This window comes from Gasterosteus aculeatus, chromosome 2 (genome assembly GCF_964276395.1).
Source record: "Gasterosteus aculeatus chromosome 2, fGasAcu3.hap1.1, whole genome shotgun sequence".
NCBI classification, from domain to species: Eukaryota; Metazoa; Chordata; class Actinopteri; order Perciformes; family Gasterosteidae; genus Gasterosteus; species Gasterosteus aculeatus.
Genome location: NC_135689.1, coordinates 13,869,795 through 13,890,077, shown reverse-complemented (window position 1 = coordinate 13,890,077; position 20,283 = coordinate 13,869,795). Strand labels below are relative to the sequence as shown.

General features: G+C 39.2%; 2 protein-coding genes and 1 pseudogene across 7 annotated transcripts; all 3 read right to left on the bottom strand.

Annotated features, from left to right (window-relative positions):
- Positions 1 to 633: 633 nt before the first annotated feature.
- On the bottom strand, positions 634 to 5,998 carry LOC120829941 (taste receptor type 1 member 1-like). Of its 2 annotated transcripts, XM_078084098.1 has the most exons (7): positions 5,879 to 5,998; positions 5,408 to 5,553; positions 4,834 to 5,131; positions 3,917 to 4,642; positions 3,576 to 3,779; positions 3,145 to 3,265; positions 634 to 2,753 (listed from the first exon to the last, which is right to left on the bottom strand). In XM_078084098.1, exons 1-7 carry the CDS (start codon positions 5,939 to 5,941, stop codon positions 1,825 to 1,827), a joined length of 2,487 nt encoding a protein of 828 aa, XP_077940224.1. In that variant the 5' UTR covers positions 5,942 to 5,998; the 3' UTR covers positions 634 to 1,824. The 2 variants fall into 2 exon arrangements, with proteins under 2 accessions (XP_077940224.1, XP_040050509.2); XM_040194575.2 differs by lacking the exon at positions 5,879 to 5,998 and having other exon boundaries at positions 5,408 to 5,649.
- Positions 5,999 to 8,151: 2,153 nt separating this feature from the next.
- On the bottom strand, positions 8,152 to 11,909 carry LOC120829940 (uncharacterized; annotated as a pseudogene).
- Positions 11,910 to 12,438: 529 nt separating this feature from the next.
- rer1 (retention in endoplasmic reticulum sorting receptor 1) lies at positions 12,439 to 20,126 on the bottom strand. 5 transcript variants are annotated; one of them, XM_040193781.2, is made up of 8 exons: positions 19,853 to 19,974; positions 17,838 to 17,919; positions 17,125 to 17,229; positions 16,288 to 16,384; positions 15,669 to 15,747; positions 14,769 to 14,904; positions 14,342 to 14,396; positions 12,439 to 12,998 (listed from the first exon to the last, which is right to left on the bottom strand). In XM_040193781.2, the coding sequence occupies exons 2-8, from the start codon at positions 17,916 to 17,918 to the stop codon at positions 12,988 to 12,990; spliced, it is 564 nt and encodes a 187-aa protein (XP_040049715.1). In that variant the 5' UTR covers position 17,919; positions 19,853 to 19,974; the 3' UTR covers positions 12,439 to 12,987. The 5 variants fall into 5 exon arrangements, with proteins under 5 accessions (XP_040049715.1, XP_077940256.1, XP_040049712.1 ...); XM_078084130.1 differs by lacking the exon at positions 19,853 to 19,974 and adding an exon at positions 19,351 to 19,758; XM_040193778.2 differs by having other exon boundaries at positions 12,439 to 14,396; positions 19,853 to 20,126.
- Between the last annotated feature and the right edge of the window lie 157 nt (positions 20,127 to 20,283).

The window sequence follows — 20,283 nt, the reverse complement described above, 5'->3', positions numbered from 1 at the left end:
GCGAAACACAATAAATGTGTACAGCATGCACTTTTTGGACTTATGGAAGGACAATGTGTGCAACTCACGCTATATTATAAGATATAATCAAATCCTTTAAAAAAAAAAAGATCTCCATAAAGCTACAGAAACATTAATGTTACATACGCACAGAAAAAAGGAAGCGTAAAAATGGCCATACAAAGAATCTTTATTTTCTACTAAATTGAATTGAAGATTATTTACACAATGTATTCATGGTGTGCCTACTAGCATCACAACAAAGTGCCAACATTGTTGATTTAACAACCTCTGAAAACTGTATTGAACAGTAAGTAAATCAATCGTATTCTATTTTTTCTGCTTTTTTATTCATGTTACTTTACATGTTAATAACAAAATCTTAGCATGGCTTAACAGAATGATTTACATGGAGACCAGTTTGAGTAACACGCAATCACACATAAGTAGAAAAAATCAGTCTGGTGAGTCTATATTTTCGATTTAATGAAAATGATCAAATCTGAATTTGTTCTATGGGTCTAGCGTTCAGCCGAAGTATTTTGTGATTTTAGTTCACTCTGTAGCAACTCATGTAGTTTTCAATGGTTCTCAACCTTAAGATTTTTTTAACATTTTGTTTTTCGTAGTATACGTAAGCATTCAAGTGTTTGTTTTGTAGTTTTCATGTGACCGAAAAAGGCGGTTGCTCACAAGTGGTTTCTAACATTATTGCGGACATTATGTTTGAAAATTCTTAAAACGGATGGTAATTTGTGAATGTGTGAACAAAATCATCATGAAGTTGTTTGTTTCAGTTTTCTTTCTGCAGTAAAGCTTAAATTCAAACAATCCCATTGGCTCTTTTCCAAGGGAACCAGGGGGATCCTATCTTCTGGGTTGGCCATCAAATATGCAGCTTTATACTGCTAGTTTGTTATACAGTAGCATTTAGCTCAAAGCACTGGTGTACCTGTAAGTCTATACTATGCCACAAAGCCACTGGCATGACTGTAAATTCTAACACATGTCGGGATCTCCAATCCCCCGAGTTGGTTGATGAGAAGAATCGCAGCACGTTGATCAATTCAAGTTCAAAAAAAGTTTACATTTATTTAGAAGAGAAAAAGATTGCATGAGCAATTCTCCGCAGATATCTGCCTCTAACTATTGCTTGCAAGCAGGAGGTCAAACACACAAGCAGGTATCTCAGCGTTCGGCGTAATAGCGTCTCCGAGCAGTAAAGACGCTGAGTTTTTATACACATGTGAAGGACATTCTCCGTGCCAGCTACGAGAAGCTACAAAACAGGTTGAGATAAGAACCCAGGTGAAGCTGAGGGTAGCACACACACACACAAGATACTCCTCAGTGGCCGGTGCAAATCATAATTAATTGACATAAAGTAAAAACATGGATCCGGAACTTTCGTACCGAATAAGATATGAACTAAGGCCATGAACACAAGTCCTTTGTTTTGAAGCATCTATGAGATCGAGTCGACCGTCCTCCCTTCTCAGGACACAGCTGCAAAGCAACATTTTGTATCATGCTGCTCTTTGCACGTCAGGGTCAAATACAGGACACTTGAGACACGGCTTTAGCACAAAACAATGTTATAATATATTTTACCAGTACATGCATCTCACACACAACAGGAGTCTATGCTGTATAGTTCATTTCAAGATTCCAGAACCCATGAGCAAAAAACACTAAATAAACAATCAACCTACTTAAAGTACAACAAAAGAGTGATGTATTAAACAACTGTGTGCATTTCTACAAAAAAAATGGAATTAAATAAAAGTTCTGAACTTTCTTGTCTTCTATAAACCAGACAAACATTTACTGGGAGATTGTATTGGTATAATTAAGAATGAGACCTTGGAAGTACTCTTGCGTGTTTTTGTGGGATTGGAAAATGATGATGTAGCATTTTGGCATGAAATAGAACAATAGAAAGGAGTAGAGACTGAAGAGTTGTGCCAGGGCGTTAGTTGTAGGGACGTTCTTGGGCTCGTTAAACCTGGATCCAGTGGCAAAGATGATCCATGTGAGGATCGGCATGATCAGGCAAAAGGTTAGAGCTTTGGCTTCATTGTAATTTTTAGGAAGGTCTTTGCCCATGTAAGAGAAAATAAAGCCAAGGAAGCACAGAGATACAATTAAAACCACAGGACCAACGTATCCATTGATATCCATTCCACAAAAAAGGATGGTTTTGTCTGGGTACCAATCGTCTACATAGTAGAGGTGGGGAGGTGCAGACATGTTGCCAAAAAGAAGTAAGAGTGCCTGAGTAACAAATGTCAGTGCGATGAACAGCCACTGTCCATGATACTTTATCCACAGACTGAGGAAGTTTGGGAACTTGGCAGCAATTTTGAAAATGAAAACAATTTGAAAAGAGCGCACCACAAAACATGCTAAAGGAACGGTGTAAAACAAGAAAATTGATAAGTAACTCATGACACAAGAGGAATCAGTGAGCTTACTAAAGAAAAAAAACACACTGACATTAGACAGACACAGGCAGCCCAAAATGAGGAAGCACATCGGCCCCCCAGCAGATCTGACGACAGGTGTGTTGTAGTTGATGGCAAAGAGAACGGACATGGCTACTGTGAGGACCGCATAGGAACAGGCTCCCACCATGATCAGCATGGCACCACTGTCTGTGAATAGAACAAACTCCAACTCCCGCTGTTTATACGATGTGATTCCAGGTGCAGACCATTCTGTGTCCTTACAGTTGATGCGCTTGTATGGATCCTCTGTTCAACAGGGGAGAAGGACAGATTGCAATTCAAGTTAAGGTCGCTTTTGAATAGTCCTCTGTGGCTGAAGGAAGACCAGTTCAGGATTTGAATTTGATGTACTGTAAAAGCAAAATTATAGCCAACAGGAAAAGTCTTGATCAGAGGCTGAATGCTGTGGGTCTGTGTGGACATCCGGACACCGTGCTACAAGTGGTAGCTCAGAGATCTGTTCTGCAAATGTCGGATGTTGACTGGAAACTCCTGACCCTCAGTGTTGCAACAATTATGAATAGCTCAATCCAGGCTGGAGCTTCACTTTCCCTATGCAATTCTGTCTGCCACCGGGGCACAAATTAAGGCTTGCTGCCATTGATGGCAGCCATTTATCTATAAATAAATAACTTACCTGTTTTGTTGAAATAAGTGCCTTTTGGACAGATTTCACATTTGAAACAGCATCTGTGGATTCCATCTGGCTTTTTTTTAAATCCTTCACCACATTCTTGGGAACACCGTGAAGTAGGCACCTGTACAAGACACTTCTTTACAACCCGAGTGAGGACGAGTGCAATGTTACACAGTAAAGAGTGCAGGCAAATTACAGTGTTTAGACCCATGAACCATTTAAATTCTTAACAGGGTTTGTCACATGCGATCAACATTAAACACAACATCTGGATCCCCCTGCAAACGACTCCATGCACAAACCACTGTTGGTTAATGTTCAGCATTATTACTAAATAAATGTGCACATGCACACTCATCCACACACACACATCCCTGCAGAAGCTGGAAAAAAAACAGTATAAAGCATTTTTGAGGAGAAAAACCACTTACTTCCTTTGTCTTCCACTGAATTTTGCTGTTGTCGATGAAGAAATACAAGTTTGGGTAAAAGTTATGAAAGCCAATCTCCTGTGCATCACCGCTTTGGTTCCAGAAAACTATAGAATAGGATCCGTAGTTGGGATCACCATTCTCATCAAATGTGACACTTTGATTTAAAAGTGTAAAGTTTGACTTCTTCAGCTCTGCTAGAACCTGATGTGGACACACAAGTTCAGAGAACATTTTGTTTATAATACTTTGGATTCGGTGATGATTCAAAAGAAATACGTAAAATACATTTACATCAAACAGAGTAAGAGACTAATTGATCATATAATGTTTATACTCACCATGTATGGGTACGCTGTAATATTCCTGTTACATCTGCCTGAGTCACATTGCAAGGTATTGTGTAAGGCATGGGCGATGGCATGTACAGCAGCATAAACAGGAAAATTAAAAGATGGATCCACATTGAGGATTTCTTCTGGTTTCAGGCTGCTGCAGTTGCAAACCTGATTGCAAAACCTACTTTGTTCTGCATTTTCACAGTGAGTCTGGCCTTTGGAATAATGGATAAAATCACTGAAACCAGGTATTGTAACTTTTGGTTCGGAGACCCCAAGTATCGTCCCAATATTATGTATTCCTTTCTCTTTGGGGAGCTCCTTGTTTAAGGACCATCCATCTCCTGCTATCCACACCTTGTTGGTGACGTTCTGTTGTATTGCTGATTTAATGAGAGCTTCAGCAGTCCATTCAGGAGCAAAAACAATAATAGTAGTTATTTTCTGTGCCTCTATCTGTCTGAATATGTGGGAATAATTTGTATGTTGATCAAGGCCTTTGGTGTATCCCAGGCACATCTCAGTGCCATCAATTTTCTTTATGAACAATTCCCGGCCATCGTTTCCATAATCATCATCAATGTGAAGGAATGCGACCCAGCTCCAGTTGAAGTGTTGAATAATATTAACAATCACTTCTATAACGTCTTTATTGGGATGAACTGTTCGTAGGAAAGAGGGGAAATTCTGTTTTCTTGAAAATACCGAACTTGCAGCTCCGTAACTGACCTGTCAAAAAATAATAATGTTCACCGACAAATTCTCAAATGTAACATTAAAACTCACTTTACTAGATTCAAGCAAATATACTTTAAGAGTAATAAATAGTCATTATTTTAGTGATACATTTAGAAACTGTTTGCATTTTGTTAAATGTATGAGAAAATCTTTTTATCACTGAATGTGTTTGGATGATTTACCATCGGAATGAGATCCATCATGAACAGCGGGGCGACAGTCAGTGCCTGAGTGCTCGTATAAGTGCCGACCACAGCCATGACTTTGGACAGATTCTTGGGTGGTTCAGCCCAAGGTTGGATCAAGCCATCAACTGAGAGAAGTTTCAAGATGCCTGGAAAACTGTGTATATCTGAGCAGTGGTCAAATATCTCATATCCGAGAGACACATTTGGCAGGAGGTCGGTGGAGTTATTGATTTCCTCTACAGAGAACCTCATCAACTGAAACCTCCGATAACTTGAAAGAATCAAGGGTTTACTGCAGATAGAGGAAGGAAAGTAAGAGAATGTGAGAATCAGTCTCACATTACGATTGTCACAACCTGGAGGGGTGATTAGATGCCTGATCTTAAAGCCATAGTAGCCAAGTACACCCTGACTGTACAGTGAAACTGCAAATGGCTCATTAAACCTGTAAATGTTACGAGCTCTATCACCTGACCTGAAGCTTAAGGAAAGGTTTGATCTGTGTTAACATCAGGCTTTTATTATTTTCAACCGCAGAAGATTTTCATTGAGACTTTGTAAGACTCACCTTGAGCAGTCGACGGCTTCTGGTCGGTCTTGTACAACAGGAGAACTATCATGGTGAATGTCAAAAAGTCCAGCCAACAAATAATCTCCTTCCAGGTGAAACTCTGAGCCTTGGACGGTGCATTGAGCCGATTCATGTAGAAAAGACTCCAGGAGAAGCAGAGAAATAAAGAAGGGTTTCATTGTGCTGGTGAAGCTACCGTTAACCATTCCGATGTGAAACATGAAATAGGAGCGCATCTCAAAAGTACCAAATGCAGAATAATACACAAATCAATATGCAAAAATACTGTCCCAACTGTCTTTGTGGTACAGTGCATTCAAACATTCAATTCATCCCATTTTGTGTAGCTCAAAATTGCAAATTTGCCTCAGAAGGCTTTACAGTCTGTACACATGCGACATCCTCTGTCCCGAAACCCTCACATTGGCACAGGAAAAACTCCCCAAAAAATGAAAAACGGGGAGATACCTTAGGGAGAACGTCAGAGGAGGGATCCCTCTCCTGGGAAGGACAGACTGCAATGGATGTCATGTGTAGAGAATGAACGATGCAAAAGAGATACAATACACTCAATTCCTATGACAGAAATGATTGAAACATTGCGAGTAGTAAGCCAGGTCTACGGCAGGACCACTGCAGGGAACAACACCATCAGATATCACCACACAGCAAATTTCAGAGAGTTAAATTTACTCTGTCAGATGCAATTATCTCTAAGCTTGCGGTTTATATTGTCCGAATATTGTCAGTGTTAAATCAACACTCAACGTGTTAACAATTTAACTCGGAATAAGTGTCAAAAATTAATCTGCTCAGTGTGTACAGTGTTAATTGCTGGTTTTGTGAGGCCAGGATCCACTTGAGTTGGAGGAGAGTGACGACATCCACGTGTTTTTCATCCCCTCTAAAAGCACACTCTTCTCACTGAAACAAATAGGAATCGGGAGTTCCTGTTAGCCGTAAAAACAAAAACAGGTTTCTATTAATCGAAAGCAGTCCTGGAAAATAGTTTAGATATAAGCGCTAATAGATAATAATGATAATATATAGAATATAGAATGGGGTCGCTCCCCAGCAAAAGATGGAAGTTGTGAAAGTGGATGACGGATAGAAGTTGGAAAATTCTGAAAGTCAAAGATGGAAATGTTAAGCATTTAAGGGAATGGGAAGACCAATATGGTTGATAGAAGGTTGCTAAGGAGGGAGTAAAAAGAGTAACAAAAGATTGATAATGTGATTCATTCTCCTGATTTGGTTTAATTTTAAGATGTGATATACGGGAGACGAAGCCTCCTCTGCATGTCTCTCAGCCTCCATCCACCGGTCACCTCCTCAGTCCCCATCACAAACCACAGCTCTGGTCCCATAGATCCCGAGCCCAGACCTTGTGTCTGCATTGACCAAAGCCATGAGCCAGAACTTCAGCATCCAGCTACAGGCCAGCTCCCACCAGATCGGACAGGGTGACTGGTAGCAACAAACACCAGTACATCACTCCTGGAATTGTAATCCTAAAACTAATTTGTTTATACCAGCAGCAACAGTGCGGTGGAGCAGAGAAAAGCACAGAGAAAGAAAATTCTTAATACGATGATGTTGAAGTATCTAAAACCTGTTTGTTCTTATGTGTATGACGCATGAGGGGTCTGTGGGGGGGAAAAAATGAGTGGAGCAGAGAGGAGGCCTTCAAAAGACAGGATGGTGTTTGGATGGAAGAGAGAGAGGAGAGGACAAGTGGAGGATGGCGGATCCCTCTTCAACGGACAACAGGTCATATGCAAACAAACACACAGCCATAGGCTGATGGGAAACAGAAGAGATGTAAAAGGATGGACGAATAAAGAAAATAAGTTAATAAATGGGGTTTATTAATTGATAAAATGTCACTATTAGGGTGAGACTACAAACGAGCACCAGCACACAGAATATCTGTCAGTGCAATTAATGATAATAGATCCACAAACCGGTTTAGAAAGAAGACAACAATTGGTATTATCAAAGAATTGTTTAGTTAACCTGTTTCGGCAAAATGAATGAAAGCTATTGGAATGAACCATGAGTGAAGGATGTGAAAGAGGTTAACTCAACAAGCTATTACTACAATTTTGGTTTAACTAGAAGAGATAATTAATTAGTTACACAAGAACTAAAGGAAATTCATCAAGTAACTCCTCAATCTGTCTAAGAGAATAAGAATTGGGGACGTACACTGAAATGTTTCTACAGAGAGACTGGAGGTCAGAGATAAGAGATGCACAGACATTCTTTAAAACAAAGGGGAAAAGACTAAACAAATCTTTGTTGAAACAATGAAGGGTTTTGAGAAACTGACGCGTCACTGAAAGGTGGGCAAGATGTGGAGGGTTACTGTACGAGTGTGGAGGAAACAGTGAGTTTTGGGTTGGCCATCAAATATACCTGCTCCATGCAGCTTTATACTGCTAGTTTGTTATACAGCAGCATTTAGCTCAAGGCACTGCTTTACCTATAAGTCTATACTATGCCACAAAGCCACTGGCATAACTGTAAATTCTAACACAACAGGAGTCTATGCTGTATAGTTAATTTCAAGATTCCTGAACCCCTGAGCAAAAAACATCAAATAAAGAATCAACCTAATTACAGTGCGACAAAAGAGGAATGTATTTAAACAACTGCACATTTCTACAAAAAAAAAAAATAGAATTAAATGAAAGTCCTGAACCAGATGTCTTGTCCTCTATAAACCAGACACATATCTACTAGTAGAATGTTTTGGTATACTTCTGAATGAGACCTTGGAAATACTCTTGCGTGTTTCTGTGGGATTGGAAAATGATGATCTAGCATTTTGGCATGAAATACCACAACAGAAAGGAGTAGAGACTTGAGAGTATTGCCACGGCGTTAAGTGTCTGGATGTCCTTGCTCCTGTAAAGTAAGAACACAGTGGCAAAGATGATCCATGTGAGGATCAGCAGGAGCAGGCAAAAGGTTATTGCTTTGGCTTCATTGTAATTTTTAGGAAGGTCTTTGCCCATGTATGAGAAAATAAAGCAAAGGAAGCACAGAGACACAAGTAAAACCACAGGACCGACGTATGCTTCGTTACTCATCCCACAAACAATGATGGTTTTGTCTGGGTACCAAGAGGTTTCATTGCCAAAAACAAGTAAGAGTGCCTGAGTAACAAATGCCAGCGTGATGAACAGCCACTGTCCATGATACTTTATCCACACACTGTGGAGCTTTGGGAACTTGGCAGCCATTTTGAAAATGAAAACAATTTGAAAAGATCGCACCACAAAACATGCTAACGGTGCAAAACAAGCGAAATGGTAAGAGCCTCATGACACGAGAGGAAGCAGTGAGCTTTCCAAAGTAAAAGAACACACTGACATTAGACAGACACAGGCAGCCAAAAATGAGGAGGCACATCGGCCCCTCAGCAGATCTGGCGATCTACGAATCTGTCCTTACAGTTGATGCACTTGTATGGATCCCCTGTTAAACACGAGAGAAGGACAGATTGCAATTCAAGTCAAGGTCACTTTTGCTTAGTCCTCTGTGGCTGAAAGACCAGTTCAGGAATCTTTTTTCACATTTAATTTGTTGTACTGTAAGAGCAAAACTCTAGCCAACAGCAAAAGTCTTGATTGTAGACTGAATGCTGAGGGTCTGTGTGGACATCCGAGCACCTCCAACCGGTTGTGCCTCGAGGCCACCAATCTCTGAGTGGTAGCTCAGAGATCTGTTCTGCAAATGTTTGATGTTCAGCTAAAGGCATGAAACTCCTGACCCTCAGTTTTGCTGCAGCCTTTCTTTCCCTCTGTAAAATTGTTAAGGAAAATTCCTGTACATTTATGGTTTTCGCACTTCATTTTAATTAAGTTATTTTACCTTAATTTCACCTCTTTTGTTTGGCAGCCGCTGCTGCCAGTCATTTGACCTCCTTTTACGTTTTTTCTTTAGTGTAGTCGGCATGGAATGAATGACACGGTGCTCACATGTTGCTTCTGTCTGAAATCACAGTTATTTATAAACAAGTTTGAAAGTCAGAAAGAAATTTGCCTGTTTTGTTGAAATAAGTGCCCTTTGGACAGATTTCACATTTGAAACAGCATCTGTGGATTCCATCTGGCATTTTTTTGGATCCTTCATCACATTCTTGGGAACACCGTGAAGTAGGCACCTGTACAAGACAATTCTTTACAACCCGAGTGAGGACGAGTGCAATGTTACACAGTAAGGGGTGCAGGCAAATTACAGTGTTGGCCCATGATGCATTTCTAATTCTTAAAGGGGTTTGTCACATGCGATCAACATTAAACACAACATCTGGATCCCCCTGCAAACGACTCCATGCACAAACCACTGTTGGTTAATGTTCAGCATTATTACTAAATAAATGTGCACATGCACACTCATCCACACGCACATCCCTGCAGAAGCTGGAAAATAAAACAGTATAAAGTATTTTTGTGGATAAAAACAACTTACTTCCTTTGTCTTCCACTGAATTTTGCTGTTGTCGATGAAGAAATACAAGTTTGGGTAAAAGTTATGAAAGCCAATCTCCTGTGCGTCACCGCTTTGGTTCCAGAAAACTATAGAATAGGATCCGTAGTTGGGATCACCATTCTCATCAAATGTGACACTTTGATTTAAAAGTGTAAAGTTTGACTTCTTCAGCTCTGCTAGAACCTGATGTGGACACACAAGTTTAGAGAACCTTTTGTTTATAACACTCTGGATGAGGTGATGTTTTAAAAGAGACACGTAAAATACATTTACATCAAACAGAGTAAGCGACTAATTGATCATATTATGTTTATACTCACCATGTATGGGTACGCTGTAATACTCCTGTTACATCTGCCTGAGTCACATTGCAAGGTATTGTGTAAGGCATGGGCGATGGCATGTACAGCAGCATAAACAGGAAAATTAAAAGATGGATCCACATTGAGGATTTCTTCTGGTTTCAGGCTGCTGGAGTTGCAAACCTGATTGCAAAACATACTTTGTTCTGCATTTTCACAGTGAGTCTGGCCTTTGGAATGATGGATAAAATCACTGAAACCAGGTATTGTAACTTTTGGTTCAGAGACCCCAAGTATCGTCCCAATATTTTGTATTCCTTTCTCTTTGGGGAGCTCCTTGTTTAAGGACCATGCATCTCCTGCTATCCACACCTTGTTGGTGACGTTCTGTTGTATTGCTGATTTAATGAGAGCTTCAGCAGTCCATTCAGGAGCAAAAACAATAATAGTTATTTTCTGTGCCTCTATCTGTCTGAATATTTGGGGATAATTGGTATGTTGATCAAGGCCTTTGGTGTATCCCAGGCACATCTCAGTGCCATCAATTTTCTCTATGAACAATTCCCGGCCATCGTTTCCATAATCATCATCAATGTGAAGAAATGCGACCCAGCTCTAGTTGAAGTGTTGCATGATATTAACAATCACTTCTATAACGTCTTTATTGGGATGAACTGTTCGTAGGAAAGAGGGGAAATTCAGTTTCCTTGAAAATACCGAACTTGAAGCTCCGTAACTCACCTGTCAAAAAATAATAATGTACAGTGACAAATTCTCAAATGTAACATTAAAACTCACTTTACAATTCATAGATTCTAGTATATATACTTTAAGAGTAATAAATAGTCATTATTTTAGTGATACATTTAGAAACTGTTTGCATTTTGTTAAATGTATGATAACATGTTGGTATCACTGAATGTGTTTGGATGATTTACCATCGGAATGAGATCCATCATGAACAGCGGGGCGACAGTCAGTGCCTGAGTGCTCGTATAAGTGCCGACCACAGCCATGACTTTGGACAGATTCTTGGGTGGTTCAGCCCAAGGTTGGATCAAGCCATCAACTGAGAGAAGTTTCAAGATGCCTGGAAAACTGTGTATATCTGAGCAGTGGTCAAATATCTCATATCCGAGAGACACATTTGGCAGGAGGTCGGTGGAGTTATTGAGTTCCTCTACAGAGAATCTCATCAACTGAAACCTCCGATAACTTGAAAGAATGAAGGGTTTACTGCAGATAGAGGAAGGAAAGTAAGAGAATGGGAGAATTAGTCATTGCGATTGTCACAACCTGGAGGGGTGATTAGATCCCTGATCTTCAAGCCATACACATCCAAGTGAAACTGCGAAAGGCTCATTAAACCTGTAAATGTTACGAGCTATATCCCCTGACCTGAAGCTTATGGAAATGTTTGATCTGTGTTAACATGAGGCTTTTATTATTTTCAACCCTAAATTTTCACTCAGACTTTGTACGACTCACCTGGAGCAGTCGATGGCTTCTGGTCGGTCTTGTACAACAGGAGAACTATCATGGTGAATGTCAAAAAGTCCAGCCAACAAATAATCTCCTTCCAGGTGAAACTCTGAGCCTTGGACGGTGCATTGAGCCGATTCATGTAGAAAAGACTCCAGGAGAAGCAGAGAAATAAAGAAGGGTTTCATTGTGCTGGTGAAGCTACCGTTCACCATTCCGATGTGAAACATGAAATAGGAGCGCATTTCAAAAATACCAAATGCAGAATAATACACAAATCAGTTTGCAAAAAACTTCCGAGCTGTCCCGACCGTCTCTGTGGTACAGTGCATTCACCTTTTCTTACATTACACACTTATTTTCTGCTAGTTAATATTTTGCACATTCATGAAAACTAAAAAAATCATGTTGTCCTCAAGTATTCGGGAACATTCGCTATGAAACGTGAAAATTAGCTTTCCGTTTTTTTCTTCTTTTATGTTTCTAAACATCAATAGGAGTCCCATCACCTGTGGTATATAAAGAAATGGATTGCACAGAATTTAGAACCCCCCCCCCCACACACACACACACACACACACAGCTCAGTGAAGCCGAACATGCAATATTAACTTGCACACATATCATTTAGAGGGATGTTTATAATGTGTCAAAGATTTTCACTTATGTAAAAGTTCAAGCACCTTTGTTGTTTGACCTTTAACTCCATTAACGTCTGCAAATTATGAGGCAAAGACAACTATGTACATTTTGAAGGGACACAGCCTGTTTAATAGCATTTGGAGTGAAAAAAAAATTACACTGAAGTTGTTAAAATCAAGTTTGTTTATAACTGTAGCACAGGAAAACGATAACATGCAGTCTATGAGAAACATATTTAATCAATCCAATATAGAACCCAAATTACCAGTTCTGCTTGCATCAATCAAAGGAAATGGATTTAAACACTTTGAAACAGTATGATGGTTGAAAGAAAAAACTAAAATAAAAATAATCTAAAAAAAAAAAAAAAAAAGGGTAATCATATTTTCAAATATATTTATATATATACACACACACACACACACACACACACACACACACACACAAATCCTACAGACGACCCTTTGAAACAAACTTTTTACAGGAAAATGTTTTGATCCCTTACTACAGTGCTGATCAAAGTTTAATAATGACAGATAATCCCCAGCATTCTGATAAAAATGGAGAAAAACAAATCAACAGGTTCATAGAAAAGTGATCGCCACCCACTTCATCCATTTGTTATAATAAAAGTTCTCAATCTCTGTGTTCTTATGTTTCCTCTGCAAAAGAAAGAGAACAGACGTTTGCTTGGAATGACTATTTACCATAATGTTTTTCAAAGTAAACATAGATTTTAAAGTACTAAAACAGCTAGTCTACATAAATTGAACGGACCCCAGGCTCTAAAACCCAGATAGGTAAATGTTTCGAAGAGAAAAGGTCTTTGAGATAGATGTATAACTGCTTGACTATTAGTTCAGATTGGACCTCGTTATGGATAGAGACTTGAATACTGGCTGTGCAATTTGAAAATAAAATTATATTTTGGACAACAATGGACATAAGATCTGGTGGAAAACAATTTCAAACGCATAGATGCGTCCTTAAATATTGATGTGAAGCAATCTGGTTCATGAAATAGTAACTCATTTCTACAAAGGCGCTAATGTACAACTGATTTCATGTAGAACACAGGCACGGTCTTTAGGAGACTAAATGGGTCACTATGAGTAACGCATTCAACAATGTGGTGGGTGGCTCAAGATTTAAGTCAAGTCCCTGTTAATCATCCGTAATGGCGCTTGCTGCACTGGCTGTGCTAGTGAGAATCAGGTAACAAAGGTTGGGTTAGAAGCCAATTCAAGAGAAACAGGAATCTAAAAAGATTTGCATTGGGTGTAGGCTAATCATTTCAAAAGATGGATTGTGTTTTTCTTCCTGTCATGAATGCATATTCAAGTAAAATGTGACTAATTTTCCAAAGTGTCTGCACGTAGTACAGAGGACTGGCTGAGACACTTCATTTATCACAAAAGATGAGTTTCTTTCAGCTTACACATTTAATCATGTCCTGTTCATAACACTACGGCCTTTTAATATAACTTGTTACAAATAAGTAGGTACCAATATATTAATCAAAAGTTGGCAGATGTATTTCACTTGGGAGAAGAAGACGTGATGGAATACCAATCATTGAAAAAAAAGAAAAAACCCAAATTTTACGGCATTTTTTTTTCAGTGTAGTTTCTCCTTGGTGACTTTATACTTACCCCATTGGGTTAAAAAGGCAAAAAGGCAGCACTGAGTGTCACCTACTACTGAACAATAGCAGACCAATCCTAAAATGAGGATCGGGTCCTCAAGAAGAAGAAAAAAAAACAACAACCCCTAAATAGACAAAGGCAATGTTCCCAGACTAATCTGATCCATGCTGGTCATATCCTCATCTGGATCAACATTTTTATTTTTCATGTCATATTTTCATGTTAATGTCCCACTTAGAAAAAAGGTAAATCAACCCTAACCCTTGTCTCTCCCCATTAACTGTGACCGATAAATTTAAAATGAGGAGGGGAAAGGGGGAGATTCTAACTGGCAAACGTTTTCCCTGTTTCGTCCTTGCCTTTGTATGTCCGCTTGCCATGTGTGAATGGCAGGTATCTGTACTTGACCATATGCTAGAGAAAGTGGGGAAGAAAAAGAGGAAAATTAGAAGCAAGTATTACCAGGAAAACTTTATCTGTCCCATGTGGTGGGAATAGAACAAGGTTTTACCTGCTTGATATGAAACACTCTGCATATGTACGATGGACATAAACACCCCGACAATGTAATGCAGTTAAAAAACCAAACTGAATCCTTTCTAGTTTACTTTGCATTGCGTAGTCTGGTGTTCCTCACTTTCTAGACAGCTCATGCTCACGGGCCATGATGGAACTATGTGCTTCTCAGCTCTTGCATTTGTCATATACAAAACATTGAGTATTCCAAGCAATGCAGTGTATTACACTGACCCTTATGGGTCAGTCAATGTATTTTTTTTTTTTTACCTTGATCTGTCTCTTCATGGTGATGCAGAAGAGCATGATGAAGTACATTACAAGTATGGGCCAGAACACTGGTACATTGAAGGCTTCGAAAAATGTGCAAATCATGGCGATGACGATGCCTTTCGTTGCTGAATGCCTGGAAAGAGAAGAAAGACTCAGTTTAAAAAAAGTCTCACCGCATTAGTAGAATTTAACATTGTGGTGAAGCCAGTGTGGAGGTATAATCATGAGGAATTGATGCAGGTTCATTGCATGAAATTAATCCCTAGAAAAAGGATTTTTTGATGTTGATGTATCTCATTTTCTCTAGGTAAGGTAAAACAACTGATAAATTATTCCGTGCCATTAGTTATCTCGGTTCTAAAAACAAATGTCATAAGCACGAGATATTATACAATATGAAAATGTCCGCTGCATTACTGATGCAAAGTCACTTCCCTCAGTTCCTGGTTTAATACACGAGAGGAAAGAGTTTGCAGAAACACGTGAAATTCAGGCAAAGCTTGACATGAAATGTAGATTGTAGAACACAGACATTGACATGTTGCTCAATCGGTTGCCTTTCTATTGCTCAAAAACTGCTATAACTGCTATAAATGCTACAACTAGTCAAAGATTTAACCTTCCTGGTGAATGTTTGTCGAGCCAGCAAAGTGTCATTTAGTTTTAATTTGTATGTCTGTAGGCATGCTCTATGGATGAAGTACAGAATAAGGTCAAGCATACAAGATATCACCGTGTTACAAGCATAAACATTCCTTGCAATTCAATCCAACATCTTTTGTTTTACTTCTTTAAATGAGTTTAAATGAGCTCTGCGTGACTTTAAAGTTCACCGCAGGTCTTTTTAAAAGGAGCCGATATGCAATGACAGGCGGTCGGGCCGGGAGCTGCACTCACCAGAATTTGAATTCAGGCAACCTTCTGATGAAAGGGCGGAACTCCTCGTTTTGCTTGGTGGGAAGGGATGGGCCGTCATCTGCAGGACAGAGCGGTTATGTGTGATGTGTTGTAGGTATTTAAGAAAAAAAGCGAAGTCTTACACTCTTAAACTAATAACAACCAACAACCAAAACATAAAAAATTGGAGCAGATTTACTATTACTAGTTCGTGTTTTGTTTTCTAACTAAAATAACTTGAGCAAACGCTTGTTTTTAATCTGTAATAACAATTTATGTAAAAAGATTATTAGGCCAAATACGGAGAATAAATGACATCACTGTTTATATAGTTTTTGCTATTATGTGTCTGCAATTAAGATCACCTGTCAATCAACAGTGTGGCTGGCAGACTGACAGTACAAATCTGCAATAGTATTTTGTTCTGTTTGGATGGCCATTAAGATTATTTTGTAACATAAGTGATGGATAGAGGTGTTGCGCACCAAAAGGTATTATAAGGGGCATTTAATATTGACCATAATGTGTGATGGCTAAAAGCCTAAATAAACAGCCAGATAACAATCCAATAGGTGACAATTGTACAAAAAGCTGATGAGATTTTATTGATTCAACTTGCCTTCGTCAAGCATTGAGGGATCCACTTTTGGCGATAGAAAAGCGATGAACAGGTTGAGATGGTAGATTCCCAATGCATACGTTACTATATACCAACCCTGAAAGGCAGCAGAAGAAACATTATTAGATTAACAGGATTTTGGGGCAGAACAAAAACACAAATGTGCAGCAGTTAAAAAGACATAGTCTGGCACAAACTAGTGGTTAAATAAAGCAATAGTGCAGGTGATTAATCACTCAAACACTCAAAAAAATTGCAGAGGAAGTTCAATATTTGGCTGCGGTGCTGTTTATTACAACTATGTACAACTCTCATCAGTGTTTACCACACTGTCTAAGGTGTGGCGGTGCGCCGCAGATTCAACACCGGCCGCCACACATTGCGTTTGGTGTACTTTTTAATTCTTTTTTTTTTTTAAACGCTATTTGAATCACGCAGTGTTTTAGTTCAGCTGCATTTCTTTTTCATGCTCTCCCTCCGTCTGTCACTCACACGTCTCACATACACCAAGCCCCTCCCCTTCGTGCACACCGCATCTGTCTCGCGTGTCTTTTTTTAGCAAGCCCCGCAAAAATCCGCTGCTCTGACAGAAGTTGCAGACTTTGCGCATGTGGATAGTAACAACAACTAGTATAGGGTGTAAACTGTGTACTTTTAGTACGAGGTTTGTATAGGCGCGATTCCCGGGTTTTGTATTTACTCCAATAAAGTTCTGTGTTACAAATTAATATTGAACGAATTATTCCAGTTCAGCGGTCAGTTCCCTCGTCAAACCCCACACATTGACATTGGATCTGTGGGAAACATTGAAGAAAATTGGAAAAGAATAAAAATTACCTGCAGTATGTACACTCTGATCATGTAGATGGCAGTAAGTAGGAGAGTAGCTGCCCATCGCGCTACATAGAATGGCGTTGACTTGTCTAGCCATGACTGATAGACCTATAAAAAGGAAAAAAATGTATAGAGCCATCAGAGGTAGAGAATATCACATATGATCAAGTAAGATACAACTTAAAAACGACGTTTGGTGTGTGGAGATTCCTAACCTTTGCCCTATGCGTCACTCTGCCTGTCCAATGCAATTTGACAAATTGTAGGGCAGTTGGGATGCACTGATAACACTGCTGCGTACCATACTTGACAAACTGCTACAGAATGTTTGTCTTAGATACAAATGAGTGACGAAAATGGAAAATATAATATTGGAAGTGGTAAAAGTACTGTTCTGTTTTAATGTACATCATGCAAAGGAGTACCTGAAATAAGCCTCTTTGTGAGCTTGATCTTTTTAGGACATTAGAAGAAAAGAAGCATGCAATTGGAACATATCAAGGTAGGTTAGCATGGTAGATGGACTAATGCTCAACAAATCAGAATCACCTTTATTGGCCGAGTAGGTGTGAACATATGCCTTTTTTTCCCATCCCTCTCAATATATTCACACATGAAATGCAGTTCAGAATGTACAACAGTGTGGGATTACAATCATGTAATCCCTTATTAACTGAAAATGCACATTTGACATTTGAATAGTATTAACATTTCACCTGTCCAATCCGTGTGAAAAAGGCACCAACTACAGATGGTTTCCCATGGATTGACTCCCCAACACTGTCCCCTTCTGACATTCTGCCAGCAAAGACCAGAGAGACATTTTGATTAGTGGTGCATGGATGGAGACTACTTGACTAGCATGACTGAAAGAGACTGTATATGTAATATGTACAAGTCGAGCAACTCCCACGTTAAAGAATTTCCATCAAGTTTACAAGACAGACAAACAGTTTGAGAAGAGAAAAGAAACTTGTCAAAATTGACTTTAAATATTTTTCAAAAGTTGTACTTGTGGGCAAGCACAACATTCACTGGTTCTTAGGTACAACAAGCATGAATACCATAAAATGAACAACATTAAGTTGGTAATACAAATCTAGTGCTAATAATAAATACCTGGTGCGAAGAAAACGCTCCCAATAATGGATGAAAAAGCAGAGGACATGAACATTTCTGTATGCACCAGTAGACGTGTTTAGAAAGGGTTTTCTATTCTAAAAATACACTGTGCCTGCTTCTTACTCAAGGCACTGACACATAAACCATCCAGTACGATTAGTTACTGAAATGTGTGATCTGCTCTGTAAAGAACCAGCTGTTTGGAGATCGGAAGAGCAGAATCTGGATCTGGTGAGTTAAGTAAGCGAGTCCTGATGGGGAAGCTGTCGGACAGGTACACACAACCAGTGCAAAGTAATGAGAGATTCATGATACTCATTGTCATGTTCACAGTTCAACAGGTTACTCTGTACATTTATTTTTTTGCTATGCCCTTGTCCTCCCACATAGCTACAGAATCCTCAGAAGTACAAAAGATTAAAAAAAGAAAAGTATAATATATATATATATATATATATATATATATATATATATATATATATATATATATATATATATATTACATACACACACACACACACACACACACATAATCCAAAGTGTAAAATATATAATTAAATGCATAGGGCACCAAGCACTTTATTGCCAATATTGCAATATTAAGTAGATATCCATGTAACTAGATAACCCACATGAAATAACTACGGTAATAGCTTTGTTTAGACTGACAAGATAGGCAAACAGGTTTGTAGTCTAACCGGTAGCAACATACTTCCGACGCTTTCGCTTGAACTTTTCAGTGATTCATTGATTAAACGAGTAGATCTAACGTTGTGTATCGTTAACATTAGCTGGTAATGCCCCGGTTTCATTGCCACAAAGCATTGTATAACCATAGACACTATAGAGTAATTTAATTTCGAATTTTTTATATGCAATGGTAGCTAAAATAAAAAAAGCAAGATTTTGTGTGGAACTGTTGGAGATTGTGGCTAACGTTAGCTTCCTAACTAGCAAACAGGCTTGAGCGGTCTGGAAGGCAGCGAGCAACCTTAGTGGAGTCATATTTATAACCACCGGCTCGCATGGAAACCAATAGTATGGACACGATGGAAACAAAACGTGAAAATTCGTCAATGCCGTTTAAAAAAAGAGAACATTACTCACGTTAGCTTACAAATTAGGCAAGGAAATAGCTAACTAGTCATCTGGCTAACTAACGTGCACATTGCCCTTTGGCCCAAATCATCAATGGTATCTGTAGTTTTCATAAAGCTTCATTTAACCCCTATCGTTCCTTAAATGAATGTATGCAACTACATTTCCCCAACCTTCGGCATAGCGTCTATCAAAACCTAGCCCAAAAACGTGTAGTTAGTGATCCACTCTATTTCAATGCAATTCATGATGATCTGGAAAATGTAGAACTACAAATACCAGCAGGGACTGCGACAAACTGACAACTCACTTCCGACGGTACAGTAGTACGTTGCCAACGGCTAGCTAGCTAACGTTAGCACAGTTAGAAATCAAACCACTGTAGCGGCCACATCCGCGATCACTGAATGCTACAATGCTTTTGAAATGTGTTTCTTAGTTTTAATACTTGTGTCCGTCTCTTGGTTGTATTCGCAGTTATGGGGGAAATAATCAATGAGTCATTTCTTACCTGATACGGCCGCTGTGTCACTACCCGGCTCTACCTAGCTAGCTAAACTAGCCACTCCTGCCTGTTAACACGTCAGTACTTCCGCGAGGAAGCGAGCTGGAGCTCCCGGAAGGACAGATAGTCGAACCCAGAGCACTTTAAAGCGATAGTCCCTTTAAATCCGCTATTTCTTTGGATTGTTTTACGCAATTCAGCCTTCAATAAAATAGCAGAGTATTCGAGCAGCGGGAAGACATTTAAAACATGTATCGTTGTATTTTGAAATCAACTGATTGAAATGAACTTGCATTACAGCATGTTACTGGCCTTTCTCCAAATACTTTGTGGATATAAATATAACTGATGACAGATTAGGCTAAAAAAAAAGTGCCATCATCAGCGCAGAAACATTAGGCTATAATCAACAGAACCATGTTGATGGATTGTCTCTC

What these genes read in the sequence shown, in the direction of transcription:
- LOC120829941 (XM_040194575.2), bottom strand. Translation starts at nt 5,646, where the DNA reads ATGCGCTCCTATTTCATGTTTCACATCGGAATGGTTAACGGTAGCTTC. An exon ending in TTCAGTGGAAGACAAAGGAA is followed by an intron (nt 3,266 to 3,575) that starts GTAAGTGGTTTT and finishes TGTCTTGTACAG; the next exon opens with GTGCCTACTTCACGGTGTTC. An exon ending in CACTTATTTCAACAAAACAG is followed by an intron (nt 2,754 to 3,144) that starts GTAAGTTATTTA and finishes CCTGTTGAACAG; the next exon opens with AGGATCCATACAAGCGCATC.
- rer1 (XM_040193778.2), bottom strand. Translation starts at nt 17,918, where the DNA reads ATGTCAGAAGGGGACAGTGTTGGGGAGTCAATCCATGGGAAACCATCT. An exon ending in TCAGAGTGTACATACTGCAG is followed by an intron (nt 16,385 to 17,124) that starts GTAATTTTTATT and finishes GCTGCCTTTCAG; the next exon opens with GGTTGGTATATAGTAACGTA. An exon ending in CCATGAAGAGACAGATCAAG is followed by an intron (nt 14,397 to 14,768) that starts GTAAAAAAAAAA and finishes CACTTTCTCTAG; the next exon opens with CATATGGTCAAGTACAGATA.